The 16367-nt window shown below is 41.1% G+C and overlaps 2 protein-coding genes across 2 annotated transcripts in view; one reads left to right on the top strand and one right to left on the bottom strand.

Annotated features, from left to right (window-relative positions):
* Window positions 1-2461: 2461 nt before the first annotated feature.
* On the top strand, window positions 2462-4685 carry LOC118791016 (POU domain, class 3, transcription factor 4-like). The gene has a single exon (XM_036548223.1). It carries the CDS (start codon window positions 2467-2469, stop codon window positions 3553-3555), a length of 1089 nt encoding a protein of 362 aa, XP_036404116.1. The 5' UTR covers window positions 2462-2466; the 3' UTR covers window positions 3556-4685.
* Window positions 4686-14373: 9688 nt separating this feature from the next.
* LOC118790813 (ribosomal protein S6 kinase alpha-6-like) overlaps window positions 14374-16367 on the bottom strand; it is a 29082-nt gene continuing 27088 nt past the window's right edge. The window contains exons 21-22 of the mRNA XM_036547884.1: window positions 16037-16177; window positions 14374-15685 (exon numbers count right to left, since the gene is read on the bottom strand). Coding sequence (XP_036403777.1) covers window positions 15560-15685; window positions 16037-16177 — 267 coding nt within the window. The 3' untranslated portion in view covers window positions 14374-15559. The remainder of the gene's footprint in view (window positions 15686-16036; window positions 16178-16367) is intronic.

The raw sequence follows: 16367 nt of genomic DNA, 5'->3' as shown, positions 1-16367 counted from the left end.
ACCTTTGTATGAAACATGACAGAGCAAATGAGGTCTACCCTGTATATTAAAAATGTGCCAAATAGCCTACTTAGGACTGTGCTCTGCTTATGTACGTGGGAGGAAAACTTTAAAATTTCGCACATTCATCCCTCGTCTTCACTACACGTTGCATTTGATATTATCTGCAGATAACATTTTAATAATCTATTTTTAGAAGTACAGTGGCAGCAGTATTCCGGAGAAGCGACAGAATATCAGTTTGTAACAGTAGCCTCGCATGGTCTTATTTTCCTCCGCGTCCCGCCAGGGCCCTCTTTTGAATGAAGCACTTCATTGTGTCCCGGACGGGGATTTGTGGCCGCGGCCACCTTTTATTCCGCTCTCTATGGAAACCCGGATCGCGAGGAGAAAAATGTGAGTCTGAATAAAGGAAATCGGCAGAAGGAACGGCTCGAGAGCAGCATCTGTTTCACTTGGAAACTTAGACTATCGCGAGGGGTGGACAGAAGCGGCCCCCACTACGCCACCTCTCCCTGCACACATAATCGCACCGCCTGATATTTCACGAAAAAGCCGGGTTTTTCTGCAACTGGAAAACGGTCTCGGTTGTATTCGAAACTTACTGTGCCAGAGTTTGTTGTCTGTATTGTCTCGGGTAGGTTTTTTTCCTTGGCGGGGAACGAGACTTCAAACATCAGATTATTAATCGCCTACATTAGCCTCTGCAAGATAGAGCTGAAAATAAGTACTTTCACAACTGTAAACTACAAACTGTAAAACTAAACTAAAATATGATTATTAACATGTATTTATAATATTTCATTTACGTAGCCTATACATTTCCATTAGACTGTACATATTTTGCTCTGATGCACATTTCATTTACATTGGTGAACTACTGATATTTTATTAATTCACAATTATGTACGTATAGACGCGTAGAACAACGTCTACTTTCGTCTTCTGCTCAACGTCATCTTATTAATATCTAATATAGACTCTCAGAAATAATTATTTTCCAGCACACATTCATACTCCAACCGCCAGCGTGTAATTCAAACAGAGATATAACCTATTAGAATACATGCATGCGGATATTGTATAACAGACTGACTGCCAAGATTTTCCTATGTATGCATGTTTTTGACAAGAACTACAAAAATGTAATATCCAGTTTCCATGTTTTAGCAGTACTTTGAATATTTTTCGTTTTTGCCCTGCTCCCAATTCAGAGTCCAACGGAACCTGTCACTTGGAAGGTTTATGCAGTTAACAAACAAACGTTTCTTAATATCAGTGACTAAAGAGCTCACCTGTTTGTATGAACCTCCACACGGCTTCCTTCCGACCCTTCTCCTTTAGAGAAACTGCGGTCTTTAATGACTTTCTGGTGGCTGCTAGCCTTCTTTTATTTCTGCTAAATGTATGAAAATGTATGCAAATTTAAATCAAGCTTAACCTGGGAGCTCTTGCAATATATTTAATGGAATTTCAAACCAATAAGAGGACTGTGATGTAGTCTTCTAATGGCAAATATAATTACGCAGCTAGGTAACCTCTAAAATATGCAGAGGTCTTTTTTCAACTCTGAAGACCTGTCGAGGTTCTTAAAGAACTGCACACAAGTTTGCACAATATAAACCCGAGCCACAAAGAATCTTTTTGTTTACGTGTAACAGTGGTATTGAGAGAAACTGTGAAGTGTAGCAATTCGAAAAAAAAATACATGAAAAAAGAAAAGCTTTACTTAATATTGTGTCATTGTATTTATATTTTAAACCAACATTTATATAGGCTATTTGGATATACATGTGCATATAGCCGATTTAAAATTCGTTTTTCCCTTTAATGGGACGTGTATCTTATAAAATGTGAGTGACTGGTGTGATACACAGTTACCCTTGGAAATGACTTTTTCAATGATTGTATTTCCCTCATAGCTATTTCCTGGGGTCTTCCGCAGCTGCCTTCCAGTGTATATATAGGAACCCTCATCAACTGCATGAATACACCTATAAGGAACACGCTTACTTTTTTTCTGAAAACGACGTTAGGATGAGAAGGTCTCAGAATTGCTTCGGGGCATCTAAAAGAACCAATGGCAACCTGACAAGATTTTAGGCGGAAAACACCAGAAGTAATAACCTTACTAAAGTAAGTTAGGAAATAGTTAATAAGATCTTCGAGGCGCGGACAGTCAATTACACAGCGGTATCCAGTAGAGCCTGCGGACTGAGTCACTTCCTGTTTTGTGTCAGTTTAACTCTTTAAACTCCCGCAAACCCGATTTGGCAACGGAGAGACAGCCTCCTGCCTCTCCATTGGCTGCAAATGCAGCCCAACGTATTCGAGCGGTGCTACGATTGGATCTGGGGACTGCCCATTATCGCCTGCTAGCCGATTTGGCTCCCTTGCCTGGTAGATGTCAAAGGCTGAAGCTGTTCCCCTTGCCACATTATAACTAGTAGGGGATCTACAGTAAGCATGGCCACAGCTGCCTCGAATCCCTACAGCATTATCAGTTCCAACTCTATGGTTCATGTAGACTCCTCGGTCATGCAACAAGGGAGCCCTTTCAGGAATCATCAGAAACTTCTCCAAAGTGAATACCTACAGGGAGTCCCGAGCAACGGACACCCTCTCGGGCACCAGTGGGTGACCAGTTTGTCCGAGGGAAGTCCATGGTCAACGTCTTTAGCGGCCAGTCCTCTGGAGCAGCAGGACGTGAAACCGGGACGAGAGGACCTCCAACTCGGGGCGATCATTCATCACCGGTCCCCTCATGTCGCCCATCACTCGCCCCATACAAATCACCCAGCTGCGTGGGGGACACCCGTGTCTCATAACTCATCTATAAACACAGGTGGACAACCTATCAACATCTACTCGCAGCCCGGCTTCACGGTCAATGGCATGCTGGAGCACGGAGGTCTGACGCCTCCACCGAACTCGGCGCAGACCCAGGGCTTGCACCCGGGGCTGCGAGACACCCCGGACCACGTCGACATCGGGGCGCACCATTGCCACGACCACTCCGACGAGGAGACGCCGACCTCGGATGAGCTGGAACAGTTTGCAAAGCAATTCAAACAAAGGAGGATCAAGCTGGGTTTTACACAAGCAGACGTTGGGCTCGCACTGGGGACTTTGTACGGCAACGTCTTTTCGCAGACGACCATCTGCAGGTTCGAAGCTCTGCAGCTCAGTTTCAAGAATATGTGCAAACTGAAGCCCTTGTTAAACAAGTGGCTAGAGGAGGCAGACTCGTCCACGGGCAGCCCCAGTAGCATCGACAAAATCGCCGCGCAGGGGAGGAAACGTAAGAAAAGAACATCCATTGAGGTGAGCGTCAAAGGAGTACTGGAGACCCACTTTCTTAAATGCCCCAAACCCGCGGCTCAGGAGATATCCTCTTTGGCAGACAGCCTACAGCTAGAAAAGGAGGTGGTTCGTGTCTGGTTTTGTAACAGAAGACAAAAGGAGAAAAGAATGACTCCACCGGGAGAGCAACAGCCGCACGAGGTGTATTCTCACAACGTTAATACGGACAACTCGTCGTGCCATGATCTCTGACCATGGAACCCGGGATCCACCCTGTGAGACTCAAACACGAATGGAAATCTGGTGGCTTTTAATGGGTCTTATTTTTCTTTTCTTTTTTTTTTCTCGCGCTCCATCTTTATGGCTGTGCGATGAGGACAAATTACTAGAGGCACCGAGAAAGAAAAACAATAACAAGACAGCAAAGATGAAACTTTTTTCTTTTTTTTTCTTTTTTATCTCCAACATTTTGGGCAATATATCTTGGCAAAGCGATGTTTGTTTGAAATCACAAATGGAACCGTTTATTACCGATATTTCTTTCTTTTTTTCTACAGCAAGGATATAAAAACAAAATTGTGCCTATTAATAACCTCCCAGCGCCTTTGTTGTCAAAACATAAATATATACCAGGTGAATGAGTTATAATTTCTGGGAAACATTTTGGAATAGTTCGATTTTGTTTATTTTGTGAGCGTGTCGCTTGGTTGTTTGATTCATTAAGGTGTTTTACTGTATTTACACAGGTAACAGCTTTTAATCAATCCAGCAGTATAGCATACAGGGGCAAATCGTGTTTATTTATTTATTAGTTTAATTTGATTGGATTTTAAGCGCCAGTTGTCACGGTAATGCTGTATAGCAATAGGTTACTTTAGTAGCCATTTACGCCACTTTATAAAACGCCTGTACATCACAGTAAGACACCTTACTAATGCACCTGAGGCTGTCTTTAAAATACTCATATGTACTGTCATTTGCTTTTTTTATTCCTGCATACGTTTGATCAACAAAACAGATATATTTTGTCAGCGAAAAAGTCAACAGGATATCCTTTAATTTGGGCTGTGCCTTAGGCCCAAAATATGAACTCTACGATTACTGCTCAATTATAAGATTTCCACCAAATGACACCAATTTTCAAAAAAAGTACGTTTTCAACGTTTTCAAAAGGCAACGCACATTTATGCCTGCAGTATTTTATGGTTCTTTGTGTAGACGCGAAATTGAACTTTTGTCATATCCAGGACCATATTACTGTGTTAAATATTTGGCACTAATACAGAACCATGAGTTACAAGCCTATATAAATGCGTTGCTGTGCATTATGTCATTATTTTCTTGTACACGCTCAATAATCTAAAATTTTATAATCTTCAATGCTCCAGCTATTATTTCTTTAATATTTCTTCGAATATTTGCATTTGTACAGTTTTGTATAATACAACCTTTTTGAAGTCATTAATTTAAACAAATACAATTTAGTTTATTCAGGCACTTAGTGATGTAAAAAACTATTTTCATTAAAATTTGACGTTTTCAGCAGTTTTATTCCAAATACTACGGCAGTTGAAGCGATTATTTATTTTCAGTATAAACCTTGTATTATGTTTTTGAAAGGAGCTGTAAAACCATTATTAAAATGTATGTTGGAATAAAAACAATTTGTTGTTAAAATTTGGAGTGTCAATTCTTAGTGCAGGGCTTATTGGCAATATTTGTTGTATTAGCATATATATATATATATATATATATATATATATATATATATATATATATATATATATATATTGTTTTTTAACTTTTAGTTTGGATAGTTTAACGGGGTTATCCAGCACACAGTCACTCATAATTTTAACATTCATCTAAGTGAGGTGTATCACAACATAACATGTTGTTAGTTATATTCTTCTCCAGCACACTTACGTCGTAGTGTGTATTCGATTCAGTATAATGTACTGTTGCTGATCAAGAGGGGCGTAAATGCAGTGTACGACAGTGTCTATATTGCCATTGATACGCAGCTAAATATAAGAAACGTACGTCTAGGTATTATTTTATTATTTTCAAACAAATTCTTGCAGTCACCTTACACACACACACACACACACACACATACACACACACACACACGCGCGCGCGCACTTTTTACTTCTACAAACGTTTTTACTACGTTTGCAACAGCACATTCCAACACAACACAAGCAACGTTTTAAGTTATATACATATGCAGCATCCTTCTTAACAACAAAATAAGAAAGTGTAGCAAAGTGTAATGAATCAAATGATTTTGTGGAGGGGGGCTGTTACGAATTGAATAAGTCAGAATGGGTCTGTTTCCCTTATTATTATTATTATTATTATTGTAGTTATTATTATTATTATTATCATCATCATCATCATCATTATTGTAGTTGTTGTTACAGGCAGTAGCAGAACAAAGCAAAATAAACCAGTTAAGTAATAACAGACGAGAATACTTAAAACGTGACCTTGCCGCGGACAAGCGCACAAACGTTTTGAGCCTGTAACTCTAATTCATTTACATATAGTAGGCCTATCTTATATGGCAAAAATAAGTCAGGATTTAACTCATACATATTTTACACAACTTTTTCGCTTTTAAAATATGCCCACGAAACAATGCATAGATACTTGTTTTTGCCTGCAAGACGTCTGTGAATCATTCGCGCAGCAATCGAACACTAGGTACACTTTTACTACGCCTGAAAAAGAATGTAAAAACAACAAGACATGGTGCCCAGTACGTTTTCTACTCATTTAGAAGAACACAAAAATACTGTTTTACTAAGGAATAAACCAAACTGTGTATGAAATAAAGCAACATCACAGAATGAGGGTAAGAAACGCCTAGTAAGTAAAATGAACACTACAACAGGCTTCACACGCCTGAAAGTAGTAGTCGTAGTAGTAGCAGTAGTAGTAGTAGTAGTAAGGCTAGTAGTAGTAGTAGTAATAATAATAATAATAACGATAATAATAATAATCTACACATAGCATAAGACCTTGAGAACTACGCGGACCAGACTGCATGCAGAACAGATGGAAATGACTGACATACCACCCACCAAATATTACGATGATTTTGAAAAGGATCAGAACAACCACAGATGTGCCACGATTATTTTCTAACGTTGAACTTTGTTGCGGTTCCTTTAGGAAGAGCCATCCAATTAGTAACTGCTGTTTTCATCTGTGTTAAAATTATGCAGTTTTTCGATTAATTTTCAATATTTTCAAGAAAAGAGAGGATGTCAGAGGAATAGAGAGAGAGAGAGAGAGACAGAGACAGAGATAGAGGGAGAGAGAAAAAGAGAAAGGTAAGGCGTCTTGGCCTTGCCTCGAGATGTGGACCCTGACTGGAATACTAATTATGGTTAATGTATGCGTTTCCTCGGTCTGCAACTTTACAGGCCCATGAAGGCAGCTGAGGATTTGAGTTGAAATATTCTGAGAAGTGCCAAGGAAAGATATGGGAATTGATCAACTGCAGGAATAATCAAACCTCGAGCCCATCCTTCTCGTCTGAATCCTGGCATACTTAGCTAATGCAATCAATGTTTAAAATGGGGTAAAATAAATAAATAAATAAAAATCACCTTTCAACAAAAATTGTTTTCCCAAGAGACCGTATAATGGGGCTATGCAATTTCAGTACACTTTGAAATATACACTTCCAGTAAAGAGTGAAATGTTTTAAGACTATATTATTATTACTATTATTATTATTATTATTATTATTATTATTATTATTATTATTATTATTATCATTATTATTATTATTATTATTATTACTATTATTATCGCCATATTTTATACGGACTGCAGCTACGCAATATGTTGAAATGAAAAGCAGAAGGGGCTTTCCAAGGGACCGGTCATTTGTATTATTACTGTAATAGTTCACTGAGCGGATCTATCTCATTTTCTCTCACAGGATTAGCTCGAGCATGGAGCTGGAGACAATGACGAATGTGACGAACACTGAGTCTGAGAAACAGCGCTTCTCTTTACGTGCGCATCAAGCAAGGCAGCAAAAGTAGCACCTGAGCGATGCACCTTTCCTGGAAATGAGCCGCCTTTCCTTGCGGTTATAGAATTAATGATTGCTGAACTGGTCACAGGGGGACATGTAGCAGTTAACATTCCACGTCGCACCTCGCATCACACTTTTTTTTTCCCAGCACGGATGACATTTCAAGTTGAAAGACAAGCAAATACATAGTCTTTGGGAAAGGGCAGGAGACGGTGTGTCACCGTGGACATCAGTATCCTGACGATTTACCCCAAGATTTCCGCAACTCACGGTCCGCCACAGGGCGTCGCAAACTGACACTGACTCTCGCTCTCACATACACACCTGCCATATGAAGAACTGGAACAGATGTCCAGTTTTTTAGAACCAGGGTTACAATGGGTCGAATTTAAACAGCGAAAAGAAGTCACGGCGAAAACCTTTGGGAAGTATTATACGCCTAGGAGGTTAAATCAATTAAAAAAGCTAATTTCGTCACAGTTACCGGTTTTCAGATACAATGCATTTATGCCATATGTCGATTGTGTATTTGAACATGTATGTATAGTATAATGCATACGAACATGTATATATATGCACTTACCCGTGAGCATTAGACATGTTACTTATCCCTATCATGAGCAGAGATAAAGAAAGAACAAAGAGAAAGAATAAGGAATCATTTACTATTTTGCCAAGAGAAACAGAAAAGGGCAAGAATTTCCATAAAACATCTGGGATGATTTCTTCAGAATGGGACATTTGTTGTCAATAAGGACTAATAATCAGGAATACTGCAACATCCTCCCCCTTCCCTGAATATACCCCTACCAGAGGAAAAGAAAATTTTGCTTTCAACAGACTGCTTTCTTCAAGAAATTCAGAAAGAAAGATGTATTCATCCACAAATACCAAGACATCCATGCTACAAAGCACAACCATACAATCGGGGATAGCCGGCACATATTGTAGCCTGGTTTCTGTGCATGTGTAATTTATGCTGATCACCTCAAGAAATTCCTAAGCTTCCAGTTTTAGCATCAACGTAAAAATTCTACATCGATGCAGGAGGAGGAGCTGGAGGCAAAGTGCAGTCACATCAAATTAGACAACAAACATTTGATAACAGGGTCCTGGAACAGGCCCAAACTTTCCCTGGGGCCAAGCAAATTAAAGAAACCTACAGAAACCATCGTTCTTTGTCTGCACTATGGCCACAATTTCAGTGCCCCTGCTATATAAGGTTTCTCACCTCCAACAGTCTGCTTTAGTTTACTTTGCCCATTCTATCCCACCATCTGAGGTAACCTCTAATATTAAACACATGTCAGATTCTTCCAGGGGAGAGCATGCAAGCACTAAAGAGTCAGTCCTACTGTCTTATTACCAAAAAAAATATAATAAAATGTGTAATAACAATTCCAATAATCAGATAGCAGGATTTTATAAGCAAAGCAGTTTACTGATGGAACTGTAAAGAGGCACCGGCAGCCTTCAAAGAAATTTTCTTCCAAGGAGCCAAGGAGGGGGAGGTAAAGAGAGGAATCCCTGATAAGATTAATTGTGTTACCAAAATCAATTTCACGTTTACGATTCACTCGTGTTCGTGCTTAGCTCAACCCAACCCCTCCACTCCGCAGGAATAAAACCCCTCTGCTTACAGGCAGAAGTTTTAGACGGGAGAATGCAAGATAACTCTGTGGTGTACTGTGACGTGCTCATTGGCTCAGCACTGAAGCGTTGGTTGGCAGTGTCAATGATCGGCTAATTCTAAAAGTAGCCCTGTTTAAAAAATAAGGAGCTTTACACAAAATGAAAAGACAACAGAGAGAAAGAGAGAATCTTTCCAGTTGCTGAGATGGCTATACACACTGCAATAACAACACTGTTTCCAAATGTATCAATAATGCCTGACGATGTTTTCAAACTGTTATATGTCCATATTTGTACATACATACATACATGTACAGCAAACACGGACCCATCTAAAACATAGCTCCAAGCGTTGTATTTTCTGTATTTTTTAATAATTTTGCCTAAATTCCCATGTTGTCACTGTCACATTACACGATTGAATGCATGACAGCTGGCTGACTGACACTATTTAAACAGGGAAAAGACATTTACTCATACATACCCTGGTAGAACTAAACTTACTATAACAGAGAAAAAGGTTCTTTCTTCTTGTTCAATCCAGAGCTGAGAACTCTTCCAATAGACGAAGGCTGATTGCTACCACCTACTGCTCTGACAGTGAACTACGACTGTAATCTAGGAACCATAGTTGCAGGTTATGACTGGGAGTGAAGTTAAAGGGACAAAAAAATAACACCAGTCACCTGGAGCTTGATAGTCTATGAGGGATGAGAGCTATAAAATGGCACTGGTAATAGCAGAATGATTATCTATGGATAGTAAAAGTGCTTAGATTCTGATTTGATTAAATTTTCAATTTCGGAGAAAGTAATGCACAAAAAGTGATAAATTCTGGTGTTATGAAAAAAAATAACCAAACACAGAAATCTGTGGTGCATGGTACTTCTTTGGTTGGAGTGTGGGCATAAAATGAGGGAATTATAAATTAGATGTAAGTGTTTATCTTTAAAATTCAAAAGCGTTTAGGAATAGCAGAAGAACACCCTATTAGTGCCCGTTCCATTCCACTAATACATGAAGAATTTGATTGGTTTCTGTGGATTGCTGAGCGGGAATTTAAATGTATGTAAACTTAATTCATCACTGCTTCTGTCTGAGTTCATTTTTTTATTTCATATGTGAAATAATGTTATTACATCACAGCACAAGCCATGTGACATTCAAGATTCATTTAAGATCTTTAGAGGGCTGGGGTTTGCATACATTAAGATAAACTTTCCTGCCCAGCTTACTCAGTCGTGCCACACTGCATATAAAGCCTGTTTCACCCATGGTTAGACAGTTAGAAATGTAGCTGCAGCATATCTTTTAAATATTAGACAGGTGTAGGTATGTGAAAAATACATGCTTGTCTCAAATGTGTAAATAGCAAGTTTTATTAAAAATTAGGACTAGGATGTTAACTGAGTGTGATGTAATGTATAGTCTCACATACTTTTGGCAAAAATGGATGGCAATTGACTGCAAATAAGTGTGAGTTGATCTCAAAAAAAAAAAAAAAGACATGAAAATCTGACAAAACCTTGACTCTGAAAAAGTATTTTACAACACGATGGTTCGTTGTAAGACATTGTCATTTAGGACTAATGTTGAGAATATTTCAGCATTCTATCAGATGGAAAAGATTCCCTGTAGGGCATGAGAATACAACATCACAGCAAAGTACAATGGAAATTAAAAAAAAAAAACATATTAAAAGCAAGGTTCAAACATCATTGATAATAGCCGACACTGAGGGAGGGCATTTAGTCCCCACTTAGTGCCTGACAAGCACTGAATATATGAGAGAAAGGAGAATATTTACCGCAGAGGAAGAAATCTTTTTTAAGTAAATGACTACTTCAAATGATATCTTCATTTGAGACAGTGGGCTGATCAGTCTCTGTCCTATATGTTCCACATTAAGTCATTATCTATGCTACTCAGTCCATTAATTCTGCTGGTTTTATTAGCCAAGTGTTGTGCCTGACTCTGTACCAGTGACAAGCATTTCCAAAAGCTAATCTGACAGCTAATGACTTCATTAAGTGCGGCACGCTAATTGGCTTACTTCAGGGGCCCTCCGTTAATTGGAATAAATAAATTCACACCTGAGCATGGCCTCACCCCCAGCCATGAAAAATGGCGCAAACAGAAAAGAGACAGAAATGCGGAGGTCTTCGCAAGTTTATCACTTTTGGGAGTAAATTAACAAAATATGAAACGGGGGGGCGGGGGGGGGGGGGGGGGGGGGAGAAAAAGAAAATAAAAACACATACTGCAAGCCAGAATATAGAAGACATCAGGGGGTAATTAATGTCCTGAGCCCTAAAACAAAGAAGACCGTGGCAATGTAATTAGCGGAGTTGTTTACCTCACCACAGTGATATCAGCGCCGCTCTGCACGCTCTCATCTCATCGAGCTGACAGTGGGGGGAGGGGGAGGGGGGGGCACGACAGCACCCTGTCAGCAGACGCAGCACCATCCCCGCCTGTCACACCGCTCGTGCTGGAGAAGAGAGGAGGACAGGAAAGGAGCAGGGGCTGGCGGCGTGTCCCTGCTTGAGACCCTCGCTGTCCCCTAGGATGGCGTTGTGGTGGGGATAACCCCACTACCGGCTTCTGCCGCTCCACTGTCTACTGCACGACCGTGACAGTCCCTCCCGTTCGATCCCCTGCGGTGACCCCAGTGGTTCCACACCGTGGTCTCACTGCAGCAGCTAAGCATCACGAGGGAGGGACAGACACCTGGAAAATTTGCCAGGTCATTTTAGAATACGTGTGACAGGTAGGCAGTTTTGGTCCTTGAGAGGCATGTAGGTATGTCAGTATGGTAAGGGGAGCAGAGTTTCTGGACTCAGACACCTGCACGACTTCATTTCACGTTTGTATGTTTCTGAGTCTTAATCAGATTTTAAGTTAGGGAGCAACACCGTCCATGTACAGCGAAACAACACAGACCTGGTCCAAATTTCTCTGCATCCTTTCATTTCTCTGTAACTGCTAGGAACGCAGACACAGATGATCTAGGGGGTGGGACTGCTATCTGGTGTTGCCTATCAGGGTAAGCACTGCCACCTAGAGGAAGCCATCATACACACACCAGGGACAGAAAAAAAAACAGATTTAGTGCACCTTGGCGTTTCATACAAAACATCACCTGCCTGAGATGTATAGTTTCACACACATTGTCTCAGAAACTAATGTAACAGTAGTGAACACAAGAAATGTGGAGGGTCCCAACCACCTTATGAGGTTTAAACAACTTTCTCCTAATTTACTCCGACAATCATAGGGAAATGTATAATCTGAATCCAGACGTCCGGGATTCTTTAGAATCAAACCATCCCCAAATTTCTAATAAGAAACTAGTACTACTGTGAGGACAAGTCTTTCCCTCAGCAAGGTTCATGCCTGCCCCGCCCGGTGAGTAACGGCGTTCTACCAATGTTGCAGAGTATTTACCCCTTTCACGGTTCTGCACGCATAGGTCCAAAGCCGCGACATGCTCATTGAAACATTCTGTACAAACATTCAGTCCAAAGGCGTCCCTAAATCATAAAGTAAATACATAATTCACATGCCAATATTATCATTTCCTCTACAGATCTTGATATTTAGTCACTGATATTTACAATTATCACGACCATATTTATCACTATCATACTAGAATATATATAATAGAAACATACAGATTAGGTAAAAATAAGTTCCTTCTGTGTGTACCATTACCCTATGACTATCAATTTTGGTCTACGAAAGCAAAATGTAGTGGTTCACAGGTGGAAACATTTATGCAAATTGCATACTCCCTGAAACAGCAAAACGCTGGAATTCATAAATGTTCTGCATTCCTTTTACATCTCAAATTCCATCGAACCCTCAGATTACACGTAGACCAAGTAATATATGCACTGTTAAATACTCCGCCTCTCAACACTATTAAATTAGTTTCAGTGCTGATGTGTCTGCACACAACACACACACACACACAAGTACTAATGTGCGTACCAGCTATTTTTTAAACCTGTTGTAATAAAATTTGGATTCCTGAGAACTTCAAAAGGTTTTAAGGATTACTTCACTAAACATTGGAATACCTGTAGATAGAGCAGCATCCATGCTTGGTTAATGCCACCCAATGGACTGCAGAGGTTACTACAACTACTAGAATGTCTAATCGCATTTTATCGGTTACTCCACTGATTCTCAATCCTGCTCCTGGTGGCCCCCTGCTCCGCACGTTTTTCATCTTTCCCTGCTCTACTTCCCTGACTGAACTCATCAGTGGCACTTTTGATTAGCTGAGCACACCTTATTTAATCAAAAGCATGTTAATCACAATAATCAGGTGTGTTTGGAGCAAGGATAGAAGATATTGCAGGACAGTGGGCCTCCAGGAGTAGGGTTAAGAAACTCTGGGTTACCCCATCTAGTATTTACTCATAACCATACCTACCTTACAAAACGCAAAACCATACTGAAAAAAAGAAAAATGTAAATGCAGTCATTATTCTAACAATTGGAATATACTGTCCAGTTATGTGGAAATGTCAGTACCAAAGAACAATGGCATCTGAAACTGTATTACGTCTTAAATTGATAATCAACTTATGATGAAGAGAACGCGTAAAATGATCCGGAGACACTTTCTCATTTCACACCAGAGTTGTCAGGTTTCAGAGACCTCCTCTAGTTTTACTGGGGCAACATGTGCTGCCCAAGGCTCTGTTCTTAGGTTTCTGCTCTTCCTTTACATTGCCCCTTAGTTACAGTGCTATCCATTCCCACTGTTGTGCAGACCAGATGCAACTTTAATGTAACTGTGGGACGTTCTACCAGAGGAAAGGACACAGACCATACCCCTATATAAAACTCCATGATTGGAATGGTTTCATAAGTTGCAAAAGAATGCAGTCCTTCAGCTCCAGCAGGGGTGTTGGGGGATGTTGGGGTTTCTCCTAAATGTTGACGGATACCCCAGTTAGAACTGCCACTCTTCACCAAGCCCACTCTCTCACCAAGTCTAATACTGCAACAAGATTTCTGATTAAAACAAGGCCCCCAAAACATGGAATAGCGCTACCATGTGTGGGAATTACGAGACAATATTTAAAGCCAGATTTAAACTTCTTCAATCACATCTCTGCATTTCCTCATATGGTTAACAGTTTAACTGCCAAATTGTACCTTAATTCTTCTCATACCAGTACAAAGGAAATGCACACATACATAGAGGCAGGAGCCACACATCAATAATGATCTTTAATGTCAATATGTACAGACCTTCAAAGAAAAAAATATATTAAAAAAAATAAACGAAATAAATACAATATGATACAATTTCCACAATGTTTTTCAAAGAGATTCATGATGTCGAAGCAGGAAGTTTGGCTTCTTGCAGCTGAGGGGGTGTCCATTCCCCAAACCCTTCATGTCCCTGATTTGTTGACCTTTCACCCCTCAGCAATAACACTGTGCCTACAAAACACCGCGATAGTTAACATTTCACATTCTCTGACCTTGAAAATTCCCTGTTGCAATGAGATTTTAACAACAAATATTCTCTTAAAATCAACCCAAGTAGACAATCAAAATGTTCTGGAAGCAGGGAAAAAAAATCAAGAAAAGGCAAGGAAAAAACTGGGCAAGGAAAGAGACTGGAAACCAACACAACTTTGAAAGAGCAACACTCTGCCAAGCCTTGAGGGCAAACTGAAGCAGCATACATCTCATTATGAATGAACATCGTTGTTCTTGGAAATAAAGCACTGAAAAAACATCAAAACTAAAGCTTGATCTGCCTCCAAGATTTGCTTAAAAATGAAAAAAGTTGCCACGCATTTCACAGAACATTCTGATACTGCACAACCACACATTTAGGAGAGTCTCCCTTTCCCCCCCATGCTCTTGAGTCCAATTCAGACATTTGACCCTTTCTGACACCCCTTGCCGAATCCAAAAAAAGTCTCCAGATTATAACATGCTGCTGACTTTTCCTAAGTGCTGGACCTGACTTTTTAACAAGCCTCCTACATCCCTCAAAAACACTTTAGTGAGAGATTCGTAAGAGCCGGAGGGCAAGGGAGGCATCTCCAAATCAGACCTGAGGCGGTGCAAGGCTGAGAGAGAGAGAGAGAGAGAGAGAGAGAGAGAGAGAGGAGCTGGACACTTGCTGATCTGCAAAAATGCGACCCACGGTTCACAACAGCAGATTTTGGGATGGACAGTCACAGTGAACGGAGAGTGTGGGCTGGTGCTTTTAACTGTGCTCGGGGGCAGCGGGGGAGGAGTGAGTGCTTCCCACTGAGAAAACCGAGCGAATGCTTTTCGACGAAGGAGTGCTCCTCCCAGCAGTACCGGTTTGTGGTTTTCTCACTGATCCCGCGGGAAGCTTCCCTGATATCAGGTGCAGGTGTTGTGGGCGTGGTGGAATGAGACTGAGTGGAGAAAGGGAAGGGGGCCAGTGGAAAAGGTCAGGGATCAGGGGAAGTCTGCATAAATAAATACAAAGAATGAAGCCCCGGTGAAGGGACCCCCTCGCCTCACACGCTTAAAACACGCCCCCACGAGGCTGGCTGATCACTACAAGTCGGTGGAGGTGAGTTTCTTCATGCTCCTGCGCTGGGCCAGACTGGAGGCAGCCACGGGCTCCAGGACTGGCTGACCTGCTTTGTGGTTCAGTGCTGAATATGTAGCAGCCATTGCTCCCTGTGTACAAATGCACACATACGGTTAGTTATCCCACTATGTAAACTACACACAAACACACGCACGCACGCACACACACACACGCACACACACACGCACACGCACACGCACACGCACACGCACACGCACGCACAGGCACCCCTCTTTGATCTGAGCATACACACAAACAGTTAACCATCCCCCCTACAGAATGTACGTATACACACACACATACATACACAGTGAAGCTGACGCTGCCACAAACGCACATTCGCACGTCCTTCGAACAAGGCAGAAATCAGGATATAACTGTACAGGAATGTAAAGTCAGTCATTTCCGGTCCGAAAGCCCCGTTCCCCTCTCTCGCTGACCTTGACGAGGTGCGGCGCATCGTGCCGTGTGAGCTGGAAGTGTGGAAGCTGGTCCCGGCAGGCGATCCACACATGCTTCAGTACCTGCTCCGCAGAGTACCGCTGGTGCGGGTCCACGTGCAGCATGTGAGACAACAGATCCTGCATTTGGAACAAGTTTTCACAGCATAAGAATCAGGGTAAGCCAGAGCCACCTTTACACCTTCCATGAGAAGTTTTGTGCTTATCTAGAACGTCTGTTTGCAGTAAGTATCTGTGTAAGATGTCAATGCACAGTATCTATGTCAGCATGCAATGTGCATGTGTGTTCAGGTATTTTTTTTTTAATATA

This window comes from Megalops cyprinoides, chromosome 16, assembly GCF_013368585.1.
Source record: "Megalops cyprinoides isolate fMegCyp1 chromosome 16, fMegCyp1.pri, whole genome shotgun sequence".
Taxonomy (NCBI): domain Eukaryota; kingdom Metazoa; phylum Chordata; class Actinopteri; order Elopiformes; family Megalopidae; genus Megalops; species Megalops cyprinoides.
This window is presented reverse-complemented; position numbering and strand designations above follow the sequence as displayed.

Bases quoted from the DNA above. Each gene is read 5' to 3' on its own strand.
- LOC118791016 (XM_036548223.1), top strand. From the start codon at position 2,467: ATGGCCACAGCTGCCTCGAATCCCTACAGCATTATCAGTTCCAACTCT.